This window comes from Kogia breviceps, chromosome 2 (genome assembly GCF_026419965.1).
Source record: "Kogia breviceps isolate mKogBre1 chromosome 2, mKogBre1 haplotype 1, whole genome shotgun sequence".
NCBI classification, from domain to species: Eukaryota; Metazoa; Chordata; class Mammalia; order Artiodactyla; family Physeteridae; genus Kogia; species Kogia breviceps.
In genome coordinates, this window is record NC_081311.1 from 190,599,412 (window position 1) to 190,616,160 (window position 16,749).

General features: G+C 41.0%; 1 protein-coding gene across 2 annotated transcripts in view; it reads left to right on the forward strand.

Annotated features, from left to right (window-relative positions):
• COL4A3 (collagen type IV alpha 3 chain) overlaps nucleotides 1–16,749 on the forward strand; it is a 139,704-nt gene that overhangs the window by 51,546 nt on the left and 71,409 nt on the right. For both annotated transcript variants that reach the window (XM_067027015.1, XM_059055412.2), the window contains 3 exons: nucleotides 11,615–11,671; nucleotides 13,377–13,466; nucleotides 16,366–16,410. In XM_067027015.1, coding sequence (XP_066883116.1) covers nucleotides 11,615–11,671; nucleotides 13,377–13,466; nucleotides 16,366–16,410 — 192 coding nt within the window. The remainder of the gene's footprint in view (nucleotides 1–11,614; nucleotides 11,672–13,376; nucleotides 13,467–16,365; nucleotides 16,411–16,749) is intronic.

A 16,749-nucleotide genomic window follows, 5' to 3' on the forward strand; every position in this document is an offset into this window, starting at 1 on the left:
TTTATTGGAACAGAGACTATGTGCCAATGTATTCATAAATGTACCATCCCACTTGACTTGAAGATTCCACCCACCTCCATCTTCCAAAAATTAATTGACAACGTTTCATCTTGTTTTGTCTTCTCACCTATTTTACTTGTCTTGTGAGTTGATACCTTTAAAATTCTTGATCCATCATCTTATTCTGGTGTTCAAAAGGAGAGGACACGTATGAAGTTACTTAAGCAACTGTCTTTCTGGATTAACTCTCCTATGAGTGAGCCTGTTTTCTCTGCTTTGCTTCAGAATACTATTGCTACTCAAGCAGTGTCCATATTTCCAGATAATGTGACATCAGAATCTTCCCTAGAATCCAAAGAAGGCTTCCATTTGGAAAAGTGGCCTTGTCTTATGGGTGACCCTCAGCTTCTTCTTTCTTTCATACTTTTAAGTTCATGGATACAGCTTCTTCTTTCTTTCATAATTTTAAGTTCACGGATACAAAATGGATTTTTCCTTAAAATGTCTTACATTTCTGTGATTAAGTATCAGGTTTCTGAGAACTCTTAACAATGCTCCCAGAACCAAAATGGAAAAATGTAAAACTTTTAAATGCACTTTAGATCCTCCGTTGACAATTGGTGTAATTAGCCAAGTAACAGCTTGCGGAAGTGGTGAAAGGCATGTGGTCATTCTCCACATGGACAAGGGCTAAGAGCAGCTTCTCCCAGGAGATTTACTCCCATCTGAAGCAGCAAATTCTGGAAAGATCAACCAGAACCCTGAAGTGCCTGGTTCAACTGTCAGTTAACAGGTAAAATCCTATTAAGTGCTTATTCACTGATTATCAAATGAAAATGGGAGAGCTGAGTTTTGTATACAAGCTACATTTTATTTTTTTTTAAACAGTATTATCAAAGATATTATCTGAAAGACCTGGTCCTACGCCCAGGCAAACCAGGCCTGCAAACTAAGGAGCCCCATCCCCCAACATGTGTCTCCACCTGTGGGTCTGAAGTGGGAACTTTCTACCGTTCGTGGCATTTGTGGCAGGGGTTTGTGTGTTTGTGTGTGTGTTAAAAGGCATTGGTTCTTGAAAGATGCGTCAGATTTTTAAACATTAATTCATCAGCGTGCCTTATGCAGTATGAGATTAACTTGCTGTCACCTCTCAAACAGAAAAACATGCTGCAATACGTCATTGAGCAAATAATGGCCAGCCAGAGGGGATGGGGGCAGAGAGAGGGCGCAGTCATGCCTAGTTTATGCTTCACAAAGTCATATCTGTGTAGACTTTCATCAGACCAAGGCAAATGAAAAAAAATTAAGAACAGTGTAGAAATTTTTTTATGAAGAAAAAGTTATTTGTTTTCATTGTAAAAGAGCATCTTGTACTCTGTGAGCATTTCCTTGCTTCCTTCATAGTTTTTAAATTAATTCATTTATTTTTACAGAATGACGACAGTGGTAGATGACAGATTGGTGAGGGAGAGGTTAGATTTGTTTGCTTGTGTTTTTAGGTGGCCATTGCCCTTACAGAGCAAATTATAAATAGGACAGTCCTAGGTTGGTGTCCATTAAAAAATATATATTTTATTTTACATCTCTGTATATTCCAAAGCACTAGGAACTTTTGGATTAGGATGATCTTCAGGATTCTTCCAGCCCCAAAATTGCATTATCTTGGGCTTAAGTGTGATGGGGGGGGGAAGCAAATAAGGGAGGGATGGGAGGAAAAGAGAGAAATTCCTGTCTGACATTTGGAGGCAGGAAAACCATCTCTCAACAGAGCTCAGAGCTGATAAATTCCTTAGTTACTCTTTTGATGTTTTTATGTAACTTTTGTACTTCCACAAAACATATAATAAAGATAATTTACACCAGGGGTTAACAAGCTTTTTCCATAAAGGGTCAAGAGGCAAAATCAAGGATATTATGTAGATACCTACATAACAAGACAGAAAACAAATACCCACAAATATTTTAGTGATGAAACACAAAACTTTCTTTACAGACACCAAACTTTGACGTTCACATAATTTTCATGATACAAACTATTATTTTTCTTTTGATTCTTTTCCAATTATTTGAAAACATGAAAACCATTCTTAGCTCACAGGCTATACAGAAAAAGAGGGCAGACTGGATTTGACCTGTGGACTGCACTATGCCAACCCAGCTGATTTCATCAACAATCACGTTATGCTTATTGCTGGGATTTTATTACCTCCTTGCAGCGCAGTGACGAGATGAGGGCAGGAGATGTGCATTCTCTCTCCCCCAACGTCTTGGTAGCCCACAGAGCCCGTCAATAATGACACAGGGCATAGGGTTGAGAATATGGCATGGGTCAACCCCCCTGGGTTCAGATTCCCCAGCTCTGTTCCTTACCACCTGTAGGCTCTTAATCTCCCAGTTGTCTTATCTGGAAGAAGGGACTAATAATAGCATTTACTTCGCAGAATTGTTATCAAATGTCAATCACTAGGCAGAGGACCCTGAGCTGTGCTCCCAACATGTCACCTGCTGGTGTCATTAGAGTCCTCATCGAAGTTCATTTTCTCCACAGCATCCTTTACATAGGATACTGTAGAGTCTATTCATCTGACATGAATGGCAACAGCCTCATAGTCTTACTGAACTCAAAACATTTTAGGGCAGGAAAAATAAAAAAAAAAAAGCCTGGGAGTTAATGATTATAGGTATAAAGGCCACTCACTGTTTTATGTGAGTTTATTCCCCAATGGACCAAGCGACGTCTGATTGCCACCTTCTTAGTCAGAGCCAGTAATCTGTACATTTGCTGTCATCCAGAAAATCAAAAACGGGTGGCTTGTTTAGATGTCTAGACTAGTGTTGTCTCTCTGGACAGAAAGATAGGAAGTGGCAGTTGCAGTGAGAGCCCTGTTATATACAAGTGCGGGGACAGTGGCTCCTGGGCGGGGAAGAAGGGGACACCACAGAAAGCAGCGCAAGGATGTCAGCCTCGGTCACCGGAGGGCAGGCTGCCAAGGCTCACAGTTGGTTGCTTAAGGCAGACGCGGATGGAGGGACCCTGCAAAGAACAGCACTGGAGTCTGTCTGGCACCGCCGGCCCGCAGTCTGTCAGCTCTTCTTTTCACACAGAAACTTTGGCCTCAGGCTATTGGCTGGGCAGAGGGTCAATAATCGTAATGCAAAATCAACAGAGCTGCTCAGTAGAGTGTTAACCAGCTTTGAACGCTGCCAACTTCCCCTTCTGCTAAACCAGGCTGGGCTGCGTGGGGGGGAGGGGAGCCTGGAGGGAGGGCTGGGAAGGCCACGTCTGTTGCACAGGGATGCACGGAAACCGGGCCTGCGATGCTTTGAGAGTAGAAAGGGGAAACATCCAAGCTCATTTGGCAATTGTTTCCTGGCTTATTCGTGAACAATTTTTTAAATGTATGTGCATAATTAGATCCTTTATTAGCATTAAGAGTAAAAATTAGATCATTTTTTTTACTGCCTGCCAGTGCTGAAGGGATGTAAAGATGGTGAGACCCAGTTCCTACTTGCAGACTAGTAAATGTAGTAAGCTCTCAGCTCATGGGCATTTAAGTAGCAATATTAAGTTCATATATTAGTAATAGCCCACCTTATGGATAGCCCTCTGTAACAGCTGTAAGGGAGGAAAAAGTTCTCCTAGACCCTCTTAGGGTTCCTAGCTGGGTCTGAAAATTAAACCGACAAAAACAGATTAACAGGAGAAAAGCATACACATTTAAAAGAAAATTTTTACATGTGCATGGGAGCCTTTGCAAGAGAATGAAGATCCAAGGAAGTGACCAGAGGAGGAAGCATTTAGACCTTTCAGACAAAGAAACAGTAAATTTGTGAAGAATTGATAAGACAAAGAGGTTTGGCCTAGAGGTAGTAAATGGTGAAGGAGTAACTAGGAGATAAGGGCTAGTTTAATGAGGTTTATATGCATATTCCTCTAGCACTATCTCTGGGCTAAGATTCTGTCTTTATTAAAAGGAGAATTTATTTCCTGAACTTAGGCACAAAAGGGGGGAGTTTTTTCTGCATTTAGTGTTTCTTTTTTTTTTTTTCTTTTTTTTTTTTTTTGCGGTACGCGGGCCTCTCACTGTTGTGGCCTCTCCCGTTGCGGAGCACAGGCTCGAGACGCGCAGGCGCAGCGGCCACGGCTCACGGGCCCAGCCGCTCCGCGGCACGTGGGATCTTCCCGGACCGGGGCACGAACCCGCGTCCCCTGCATCTGCAGGCGGACTCTCAACCACTGCGCCACCAGGGAAGCCCTAGTGTTTCTTAATTACCTTCAATTCAAAATAATATTTGTATATCAAAGAGGCAAATTTGGGGGTGACACATTCTGGTTTCCTTCACAGCCCTCAGTAGGCATCCTATGTACCCTGCTAAGGGCTTTACCAGTGTTAGCCTATTTGACCCCATTTTACAGATGTGGAAACTGAGGCACCAGAGATCACCTAACGTCACACAGGTGGCTTGGCAGAGCTGGGATTTAGACCCAGGAAATCTGCCCTGGAGCCGGTGCCCTATACCTTCCTGCCACACTGCCCCCGAACAGGAGGCGGTGTGCAGGTGATACACGGGCAATACGTGGTCACGATGGGAGTTGAAACAGAGAGAAAAGTGTGAGAGCTGATTGATTAGCGTTCCCAAAAGTGCTTGCTGCTTTTGTAATATATTTGATCTGCCACCTTTCGTTTTTAAGCATCAGATACAATTGATGTTTCAAACCCCAATATTTATTTTTATTAAACAAATAAACCAAATTGTTTCTGTGCTCAGGTACAAATCATAATTGGTTAATCAGCTAATATATTCAGTAAACTCTAAGAGGACTATTAACAAATACTACTTCATTCATTTGCAGTTTAACAAAAATACTTTTTAGTCTCTCTGACAATTGCTCAGGACCCGTTATTTGGCACTGGACGAACAACTTCAGGAGGAAATGTCTGGGAAGGCGGTGGCTAATTTGGAAAACAAATATCAGAAATTGACATGTATGTCCTTTGGCACAGGATACAGCCAAAAAGGAGAGAGCGGCAGCCCCCAGTGACTGAGTCTGCTGCTGAATGCAGGACACTTTGCCGGCACCCTGTTGACCTGTAGAGATTATACTGGGTTGGCCAAAAAGTTCGTTCGGGTTTCTGTGTAAGATGTTCTGCAAAAACCCAAACGAACTTTTTGGCCAACCCAATTGCTTCCTTTACAGGTGAGGTAACTTGGAAGGATTAAGTAATTTGTCCAAAGCTCCAGATAGTAACTGGCAAATCTGGAAATAGATCCCGTACAGATCTGGCGGAAGGCGTGTCATTTCTGGACTTCATAGGCTTTTAAGCTTCTCTGCCACCAAAGTTTATTTTGCATCCTAAGCGAGGTCATAAAACAATGAATGGGATTATTAAATGAATGAGTCTCACACGTTTAACTGTTTAATATGCAATGGTGCTAAAACGTCATGTAATCTTGGATCACTTCCTGATGTTAATGGTTATAGCAGGGGGAGAAAAGCCATAAAGTCATTATTAAGAGATTTGTGCGCATGACAAATGATTTCTCACTTCATTAAGTTACATGGAAAGTAAGAGGTACTTTATTGTTGGAAGAGGAAAAATCATTAAAATGTTGCTTAAGAAATATCCATAGTTATGCTTTCTTAAGAGTTCATAGCATTTGGCCATACTGGTTTTCAAGTGATTTAGCATTTGAGTAGTAATTAATGGGTTATATTCCATTAATATAATCATGGCGTTTTAAAAGGGAGTCCAAAAAAGTGGATCAAACTCAACAAAAATGAAAATGTGGCCACTATTATCTTCTAATCAAATAACCTATCTGAATTATTGAATTATTAAAACATTTGCAACGTTAAAAATTTATTTCAAGAAAAGCAGCACAATTAAGAGAAATGGATCTCTTGAGTCTGGGGCTACTGTCATCACCATCCAAAAACAGTGGAGGGCTTTATTTCACATGGCCCTCTGCTCAGCTGTCTGCAGCATTTGCTTCTAGAGAAGCAGCTGAACATCTGCCAGAGAGCTGCCCAGACCATCATTTTGAGTTTATTCAATCAGCTGGAGCATCCACATGTCAGCAAAATTGTCACATCCTCTGAAATCCTAGTCCGTTCCATTGTGCAGATATGTAGGCAGGCGATGCCTTGCCAGTTTCACTGAAAATTAAAGTTGGAAACATTTTGGAGCAGTTCTGCTCACCTGGGTACAGAAACACAGCCCTAGACCTGGCTTTGGAGTTTGCCAGCAGGGCTGAACATCTACACCGTGGATGACACTGCCAAGTGAGTAGAGGATACAGTAGACCCTCTCTCAGTGACTCTCCTTTTAACTTTCAGCAACGGACCGGCATTCTGCATACCTTCTATACGATAGACCAGTTGATGCCCACTGTCTGCTGTCCCCTTGACACCCACAGGCTTCCCCAGCACACCGACATAGGCCTGCTGCACGGCGGAGCTTTATGATTTGCCAAGAGTTAGCTGCTTCTGCCAGTTGTACTGATTATGATAACAAAGTCATCTAATTAAATATTAAATAACAAATTGGTTAAATACAAATGCATAAAAAAGACATGTTTCTCTCGAACTTATGGTTGCCGGGGGGACAGGTGTGGGGAGGGACAGATTGGAAGTTTGGGATTGACAGGCACACACTGCTATATTTTAAAAGTAAATTAATAAATAAGAAAATTCTTAAAGACATGTTTCTGTGAAAACTAGGTTGGAAGATTTGAAAAGATAAAATTGATAGAAAACTGCTATTCAATTAAGTGTGTCTGAGAAAACATTTAAAAAATTAGAGGGAGGGACTTCCCTGGTGGCGCGGTGGTTAAGAATCCGCCTGCCAATGCAGGGGACACAGGTTCGAGCCCTGGTCCGGGAAGACCCCACATGCCACAGAGCAACAAAGCCCGTGAGCCACAACTACTGAAGCCTGCGTGCCTAGACCCCGTGCTCCTCAAAAAGAGAAGCCTCCACGATGAGAAGACCGCGCACCACAAAAAAGAGTAGCCCCCGCTCGCCACAACTAGAGAAAGCCTGTGCGCAGCAAGGATGACCCAACGCGGGTAAAAATAAATAAGTAAATTTATTTTTTAAAAAAAAGTTAGAGGGAAACATGGATTCGTATCTAGAAGGACTCTATACTCAGATTGCTCCACAAGCACCTTTAAGCAATTGGCCTGTTTCAAAGAAACTCAAACTGGAAATGTCGATGGTGCATAATGCGTGTGATTTAGCAAGAGACGCCCTATACCTCTCAATAGCAGACCCATTCCCAAAGAAAAGACCTGAGCCCTATTTCACAGCATTGAAGAATTGTTGTGCATTTATATGTTTTAAGTTAAAATAAAATGCTTAACGTGTTCACGTTTTTTTTGTTAGTTTGTTTTTGGTTCCTCGCTTTCACTAACTTTTTCAACTAACCGACCAGCTGGGTCCAAACCATTAAATAAGGCTTCCACCCTTGCGTGAAAACAATGAAACCAAATACAAACAAAAGCTGAATATGTCACCCCTGAAGATTCAAGCAAACTCAATAATGTAAAAAATCAGGTGCCATGGTTTTGATGACAAACAACAAGGATCAAAGTTGCTGTCGGTGGTGATGGCGACCCAGTCCCCAGGCAAGAGGGAATTCGGAGGAGCAAGGGCTGACACGCAGAGTCCCACGCCTGACCTCTGGGTGCAGCCGTGTGGGCTCTAAAGCTTCTCAGATCTGTGACAGTCACTTAAGATCAGACCTCATGTATTGATTATACGTGAAATCATTGATTAAGACCAAATCTCTGGTATGAAATAAAAGATTTGTGGGACTTCCCTGGTGGTCCAGTGCTACAGAATCCACCTTCCAATGCAGAGGACGTGAGTACGATCCCTGGTCAGGGACCTAAGATCCCATGTGCCGCAGGGCAACTAAGCCTGCACGCCACAACTATTGAGCTTGCACGCCTCAGAGAGAGAGAAGCCAGCGCCCCGCAATGAAAGATCCTGCGTGCTGCAACTGAGACCCGACGCAGCTAAAATAAATAAATAAATAAATATAAAGTGAAAAAAAGATTTGTTAAAAATTAAATAGCTTTTCATTTTCTAATGGTCATCAAGGGCCTTGTAAAGCTGAAGATCTTGTTTAGAAACTAGTAACTCTAAGTTATTTCATCAGTGTTGCTTCCTTAGGTTTGGAAATAATGTTGTAATTGGATAAGAATATACTCTTGTTTTGGGGAGATGCATGCAGAAGTATTAGGGGTAAAGTGTCATGGTGTCTACAGTCTGCTTTTGAACGGTTTGGCAAGAAAGTGTGTGTGTGTGTGTGTGTGTGTGTGTGTGTGTGTGTGTTTGTGGAGAGAGAGAGAGAGAGAGAGAGAGAGAGAGAGAGAGAGAGAAAGAGAAAGTGAGAGCTGTAAAGGCTGGGGAAGCATGTTACCAGTTGGGAAACCTACATGAGAAGATACATAGTTGTTCATTGTACTGTTTTTCAATCTTCTGAAGATCTAAATTTTTTCCAGAAAAAAATTTATCTCCAAGCAAGTAACAAGTAATTAGCCTTGTGTTAATTTTAACATGTGTTAAAATAGCCAAAGCTTCTAGTTTCATTCTCTTCCACTTCAATCACAGTTGTTCAGAATTCATACATATAGAATCTATATACATTTATCTAGGAAATATCTTAGTCATGGCAGCCCAACAACAGCCATAGACATCAATCACATGCATTGAAATTCCAGGACCAAACTGGATGTAAACAAATTACCAGCACTCCATCCACTCACTTATCCATTCAGTCGATCCACAAGCATTTGCTCAGGACATACTATATGCCCCAGTTGCCATTGTGAACAAGACTGGACAATTCCTTCTCTGCTGGGGCTTAGGGTCATCAAGGAAAATATACAGTAAACATATAACTGCAGGTGGCCCAGGGGAGCGTATAAGAAGGGAGACCTGACCTAGTTTGAAGGAGTTCAGCAAACACTTATTTGTTCAAGCTAAGGTTGAAAGATTCCCAATAATATAGAGTGACTATGACTTACTCTAAGAAATAAAATTAAGATGACCTCCATGCATCCTCTTGGGAGTTAGAGGACTGCCCATTTGCCTTCTCTTACCTGTGGTCCAGAGATGCTTGGAATCCAGGTGTCGTGTGGTGTCTGGGAGGCAGAAGAATCAGAGATGCTCATGGTCTCTGACCATGTAAAACAGTGGACACACTGCTGTGTAAACTTGAGCCCCAGCTCCTTGCCCAGGTTGAACTTCCTTGCCCCAGTATCTGGTTCCCTTGGGTGTAGGACTCAGACTTTCCTTCCTGAGGCCCTGCTGCCTCTTGCAGACACTGTGTGGGAGTATCTTGCTGGTCCTTGCACTCTTGGGGCCAACGGTCAACAGGTCCCTACACTCCAGAAACAAAAGCCAGGAGAAATCTTGTCTTCAGGCAGCTTTTGCTTTCAGCCCAGTGACTAAAGCATCCCTAAAGGGAGGGGCGTACAAGCCTGGCTACTTTCCTGGAATGAGAGAAAAAAAAAATGGCATCATAAACAAAAAGCAGATGTGCAAATGAGTGTCTCAAATGGCAAAGTGTTCAGAAAGCTTCAGAGAATTAGCTCTACCCTACAGACTGGGCTTTTAGCTATTGGTTTAGATTGGTAGTATCAGAGTCACCCAGGGGGCCTATTTTGATTACTGAGACCAACACCAGGATTATTGATTCAGTGCATCTAGGGTAGGGCCAAGAGTTTGCATTTCTCAGAAGTTTCCAGATAATGCAGATGCTGCTGGTCTGGAAATCCGCACTTTGAGAACTACTGCTTTAGTAGATATTAGCATACTAGTATACTAAATTAGCATACTAGATTTAGTATATACTTAGTATACTTAAATATGTGACTTAGTATACTTAAATATATACTAAATATGTGACTTAGTATACTTAAAAACTATTAGTTTAGTTTTTAAACTAAAGTTTAAAAACCTAGAAAGACAAGATTAAAATAATTAAGCTAGGTATGACTTAATAACCCCAAGCATCTGGGAGGAAAAGCGGAAAAATTTAGCCTTCTAAAAAAAACCAAATAGCCAACCTTGGGAAAAATATAGACTTTCCTTTTCAGTTAATTACTTTCCATTCATATAAATTGAACTGCGTGTAAATGTGGTGAGGATCAATGATGAGTGTATGAAAATTACTATGGGGGCTTCCCTGGTGGCGCAGTGGTTGAGAGTCCGCCTGCCGATGCAGGGGATGAGGGTTCGTGCCCCAGTCCGGGAAGATCCTACATGCCGCGGAGCGGCTGGGCCCGTGAGCCATGGCCGCTGAGCCTGTGAATCCGGAGGCTGTGCTCTGCAACGGGAGAGCCCACAACAGTGAGAGGCCCGTGTACCGCAAAAAAAAAAAAAAAAAAAAAAATGACTATGGACTCCCCTTTCTTGAATAACAGCATAGCCTACTGCCCTCGGCTCCGAAAATATATTCAATTAAAGATGTTTGTGTCTTCTTATTTTGATTGCACAAACAGGGTCCCCACTTTGGGAATATCTGAGGCAATTTCTTTTTCTTTTTCCTACCAGCCAGCACATCTCCTAGCCTTGCCCTGCCTCTGCTGTCAATTAATATTTTTCCCTGGGGAAAATAAACTGATTTCCAGTCAATATTAACACCGCCCCAAATAGATAAATATATAACTATAGAAGGTGTGTCAAATTTTTTTTTAAATCCACTGTTTGAATCTATTTCTCTTTGTTCCTCTGCTGGCAGAGAGGAATTTAAAAATTGACCTTCATTAGAGTCGGCGTGTGCAGAGATGTGAAAGCTGGGCTTGTAAGTGTGTCAAAGTGACTAGTTAGACGGGTAAGAGTTCCCAAGTTCACAGCTAAATTTTTGGTTTTGTTTTTTAGTAAGAAAAAGCATTTTGATATTAGCTTCAGTGAATTAGTTCTTTAAAATACATGACGGGTACTGATAATCTTTTCTCAGTATTGAACATTATTTCAGGAAAAGAAAACCTTAGAATAACCTACAGAAGATATCACCAATTAATATACACAAATACATATATGTTCATTTTGCTGAACCTAAGAAATTTGCAAACATTAGACCACTTTCTACCTACAACAATGGAAATTTCATAGGGTTCAACTATATATATATATTTAAAATTTTATTTATTTAACCATTGTTTAATTGAAGTATAGTTCATTTACATTGTGTTTCAGGTGTACGGCAAAGTGATTCAGTCATATATATGTTTTCTTTTTCAGATTCTTTTCCATTTTAGGTTATTACAAGATATTGAATATAGTTCCCTGTGCTATATACAGTAGGTCTTTGGTTCAACTATATATTGTTCTGAAAAAAAGGAGAGTTGACTTGGTTTTTTGCATAAGTAAATTACTTGAAATTCCTAAATACAATAAAAATGATGTACTCTCGACAGTTCTATGTACATCTCACTTTTCTACTCTATTTCTATTGATAAATTGCTACAGTATCACCGGGCTCCTGCTAAATAGTGTTTGATGCTCAAAGAACAGAAAAATATGTCTGCCTTTGTTCTGTCAGTTGGGCTCTATTAAGGCATTTTTTAAACAAAACCCTTTCTCTTTCCCTCTTCCTAGGGCTGTGTCTGTAAAGACAAAGGCCAGTGCTTCTGTGATGGGGCCAAAGGGGAGAAGGTAAACACAAAGCCTTCCTTCTGCTTCTTTTCTCCAGAGAGCTCATTAAAGGATTCACACGCATCTTTCATTCGTAGCAAAAAGATCAGCAGTATGATACTCCATTCCCCAAATCCAATTTTAAAGTAACTGTATATAAACATGAACCTGGAGTGGTAAAAAAGGCCTTGGAGGGAAACTTCAGATAACTTATATAAATACCGGCAGTTACTGTAACTCTCTTGATCTGTTAATAAAAAATAGTAAGTTAAAGAACAACAGAGTTTATGAGAATGCCTCCATGTGTATATACCCTATTTACATTGTTGCTAAATGCGAGAGAACAACTGAAAACAACTTGATTGCCTCACTTTGACAGAAACATTGAAACCTGCAGATTTTGTCCTGCAGCATTGGTGTGAGGGCGCCCCCTGGTGAATGAATCTTGCAGCAGCACGCTAGCTGAGGCAAAAATTCGGTGAAGGAAAGCATCTCCATTGCAGAATTGGAGTGAAACATGAGTGCCGTGAAATCTCATTAATTCGCTCCATTAACTTTCAATTTGTGATAATTAAGACAGAGGCAGAACTAAAGGTTTTCCTTTGTTTACAAAACCCTTTTCTCAGATATGCTAATGAATTGCTTAACGATATTGAAAGATGACTGCTTAAAAATATTTTTAAAAGAACATATTTTAAGCTCTTTAGATAAAATAATAAAATGACCATATTGATTTTACAGTATTCTATAATTCATGTGTAGTTTGATTTAGGGTATTTCCTGAAGCTATGAAAGTAGTATATTCAGATCCATGTTGGAAAGCTATGATTCATTCTCTCATTCAAGAAGCATTTATGGAATCCCTGCTCTGGGTGAGATGCTCTTCAAGGTGTGTGAAGGTAACAGAGTATTAAGAGGGGTCTAGCAAATTCTTTTATTTCTCTTTTTATTGGGTGTCTATGCACACACACTGTGTGAAATCGCTGATTTGACCACTGTTTTAAAAATCAAAGTTGCTAATTGTGTAACTAGATTGACTGAATCAACCTGTGGGCTTTACTATTAAAGAGTAACCGTAGGATCTATGTCCATGGGAAGATTATTTGTGGTAGAAACATGTCCCTCATTGGGCCTAAATTACTCACTCATCCCTGAGGGTTTTCCCATAATATCATCTCAACTATTTATCTCACACTTATCATTTTGCCACTCGATATCTCTCCTGCATCTCCTCCACAAACAACAGATTGAATGACTAATCCCTGTGTAATCAAGAAAGGACTAAAACTCATAGCCTGTGTGTTGTTCTTTCAAGCTACATGGCAATTATGCACACTCTCAAGACATTCTTTTGCCTGATTTTCACTCTCTCCATCCCCCAGAAAACACACTCCACCAACCTCCATCTTTCTAACTGGGCTTTCCCCTCAGTTCTTGATTCCTGCTCCCTTAATCTCTGCTCTGGGTAGCTCTACCATCTGGGTAAATGTAGAGTTTCCAGGAGACCAAAGACAAACGCTTTCAAGCCTACAGACAAATACTAACAGCTGAAAATTTAGAGTTACTCTTGTACTTACTGCTGAGGGCTATTTTTTTTTCAATCCAAGGAAAAACTATGCAAAATATTATCATTACGTCATAAAGAAAAGAAAATGATGGTTATGGGTGTGTTTATTCCTGGGAATTGCTGTTCTGTGTGTTTACTGTCTTGTTTTTATTTTAACAGGGGGAGAAAGGCTTCCCAGGACCCCCTGGGCCTCCCGGCCAGAAAGGATACCAAGGTCCGGAAGGCCTGCCTGGACCACAGGGGCCCAAGGTATGCCAGTCTGTGAGTTCAGAAATTCCCCAGTCCACTTAACCTTCTTTATGCCAACCCCAGGGCTGCTGAGAACCTGGAGAGAATTCTGCATCGCAGCCAACTGATGGGCGCTCTGGTAATTTCCTGTTCCAGTCTTAGCTGGGCCCTCCGAACTGAATCTTATTCCAAGATGATTCAGATGATTATCATTATCTTGAAGCCCCCTGCCCCACCTCCTCGCCCTCCCTGAGCTACAGTCTCCCTACCTGCATCGGCCCCTCCCTTCTTTTATCCCACATGAAAGGATGAGTTCTTTTTGCCTTCCATTCTGGACCTATCGCTCCACCGGTATCCTGGTCACTGGGGTTCCTACAAGAACCATGTTCTGATGGTGTGTCCTCTTTCTCAGCCATTTCAACTTTCCTTTTGATGTTGGTTTTTCTCTTTCCATCCTTAAGCATGCAAATATAAAACCCATACCAATATAAACTTCCTCTAGATCTTTCAGGTCCTGTAACCAAAAGATTGCCATCCTTTCCCTATCTTTCTTATCTCAGTCAAGCTTCTTTAAAGAAAAGAAAATAACTAACCACACTGGCTGTGGCTCATCTCCTATTCACTCCTCAGCCAGCAACAATTTACCTCCTGCCTACTGCCCTGAAAACCCATGACCTCCAGATCACCCATGACCTCCAAAAGGCCAATGCAGAAGGATACTGTGCCTTTATCTGACCTGGACCCCTCTGCTTTGTTTCCAACTGTGTGGATCACTCTCTTCTCCTCGAAACACATGTCTTTGTTTCTGGAATCCTCCTTTCTTTGCTTTCCTCTTTCTCAGCTGGTCCCTTACACATCAGGCATCCTAAGGTTCCTACCAGAACCTACTGCCGTTCAAACTAATCACGGATTTTTATCCTAAAGTCTGTGATACAACAAAGGGCTTTGTTTAAATAAATGCCCTAGAGGATTTGCTCAATAACTGTATAACCACTAGATCTGCTGATGGCTCTGTCCTGCTGTGGACTTAAGCCTGGGCTCTCACGCATCCTGACTGCTGGTTTCCAGGAAGCTGTGAACTAACTAATAAATTATGAAAATGCAGTTATAATTGATCCAAACAGAGTCTTTTAAAATTTCATATGTATAGAATATTTAGGCAACATTTTCTTCCAATTTATTCTGAGCCAGGCATTGGGACGTTTATTCTTGACTGGATCTCATTTATTCCTCACATTAATCCCATAAATCATGACTATAGTTACATATTATTATCTCCATCTTAGAGATGAGAAAACTGATTCTCAGAGCACTTAAGTAATTTGTCCTGGATTACGTAGCTAATAGGTGGCAAAATCACAGTTCAAATCCAGTATTATATGATGCCAGAATCAAACTCCTACAGCCAAAGAAACTAAACCCACACCTACAGTTTGCAAATAAAACTGCAAAGCTTATTATTTCCCAGGAATTCTACTTTATTGTATTTGTGTATCCTTTGTGTTTCTTCATTTCTCCTTCCTCTGATCCTAATTTTGAAAAAGTCGTTCAGATTCTGGACATTTGGTGTCTGATTTCAGACATGTATAGCGTCTGAACATTCCGCTGCGTTCCTTCAGGGTGTGGCCTCAGATTTCCCTCCATTTTCCTGGTGGAATGAATTTGTCACTTCAACCCTGGACTTAGGATCAGCTTAATGCCAACTCCTTCCTTTTAGTTTTGTTCTCTGCACCCCACTCTGCTGGTTTCCTTAGCATTTCTTTAGAGAAGCCAGCAATAAATTAAAATTATAGTTGTAAATACATGGTGCTTAGTATAGGTCACATGATGTGCAGGTATTTCATAAAGTTCATCCGGAAACTTATGTTGTCATGAGTTCATATATTAAAGTATAGCTCAGAGATGTAGCCACAAATGATCATCTGATCAAAGGCAGACAATCAGAGAATATTAAAACCTGACCAAAAAGATTTTTCAGGTGTATAAATGTCTTAATTTTAAATATTTTCTATATATTCTCATATAGAAAATATGAGAAAATTTATAATGGGGATGTGAACCCTGCAAGTCACGCGTCTGCCTTTGCAGATCACACACAGCGCCCTGCAGAGGAGGGCGCCGTGGTCACACACCCAGGCATTCTACCTCAGACAGGAAAGACTGACCTTGACCTTGACAGTCCAGTCTCAGAAGGCTCTGTAACAACCTTTTCCTCAAATAATCAGAAATACCAAAACATACTGAAACTGTCAGGAGTGATGAAAAACTTTTGGATAATGGAACTTTCACACCAAGTGGCCTCGTTGAAACAGTTTTGTTTGTGGTTATTCTCTAAGCAACAGGACCTCCAAATGTATTCATTGTGTTCCTGAAGCAAGTTTATCTCTGGTTCAGGCAGTCCTTAGTTTGCTATTTATTTATTTGTGCCCACCAGGGACATTTTGCTAATAAAGTGTTTCTCATGCACAGAAATATTGGCTGCCATTCTCATCCACTGTTGTAATCGTGTCATTCATCCTTATCAGCCCTCGGCAGCTGTCTGGCTAATGTGGGGCTTTTCCAGGGCACTTCTCAGACACTAATGTGAACAAGAATTATCATCACATCTTGTTGAAATGCAAATTCTGAATCAATAGGTCTGGGAGGTGAGGGAGCTGTATTTCTAACAAGCTCCCCAACGAGGCTACTGTTGGGTCCTGCACCTTGAGTAGCAAGGATATGAATGGATTTTTGTTTGTCCTTTCGGATAAATACTATAGCGCCAATGAAACAACAAGCAACTGAACCGTGTTAACAGTGAAATAATCGCAAGAGCAAAACTCTTTGGCGTGTGAATAAAACTGGGACCTTTCGTTTATGGGCTTATTAGTGCCAAATAATTGTCACAGTGCTTACCTTTTGTTTTCTCCTTTGGCTGTAGGGCTCTCCAGGACTTCCAGGACTCACTGGTCCCAAAGGCGTGAGGGTTAGTAGTCCAACCAGTCTAGCCTGACTGATGAAAATTCTTTTTTTTAAAAAAAGAACTCTGCACTGTAAAAGTTAATACAGATGTCACAAAGGAGTACGTTGTGTGTGATACACTTCTATAGATGAAGTTCAGGAACAGGTAAAACCAGTCTATAATGGTAGAAGTCAAAATAGTCCTTACTTTGTTGAGGGTAGGGGTGTTAACTGACTTTGAGAGGGCACGAGGGAACTATCTGGGGTGTTGGAGATGTTCTATGTCTGGATGAGGTGATAGTATCACCAATACGTGCATATGCACATATATAAACACTGCTCAGTCTGTTTGTGGAGGATTGGA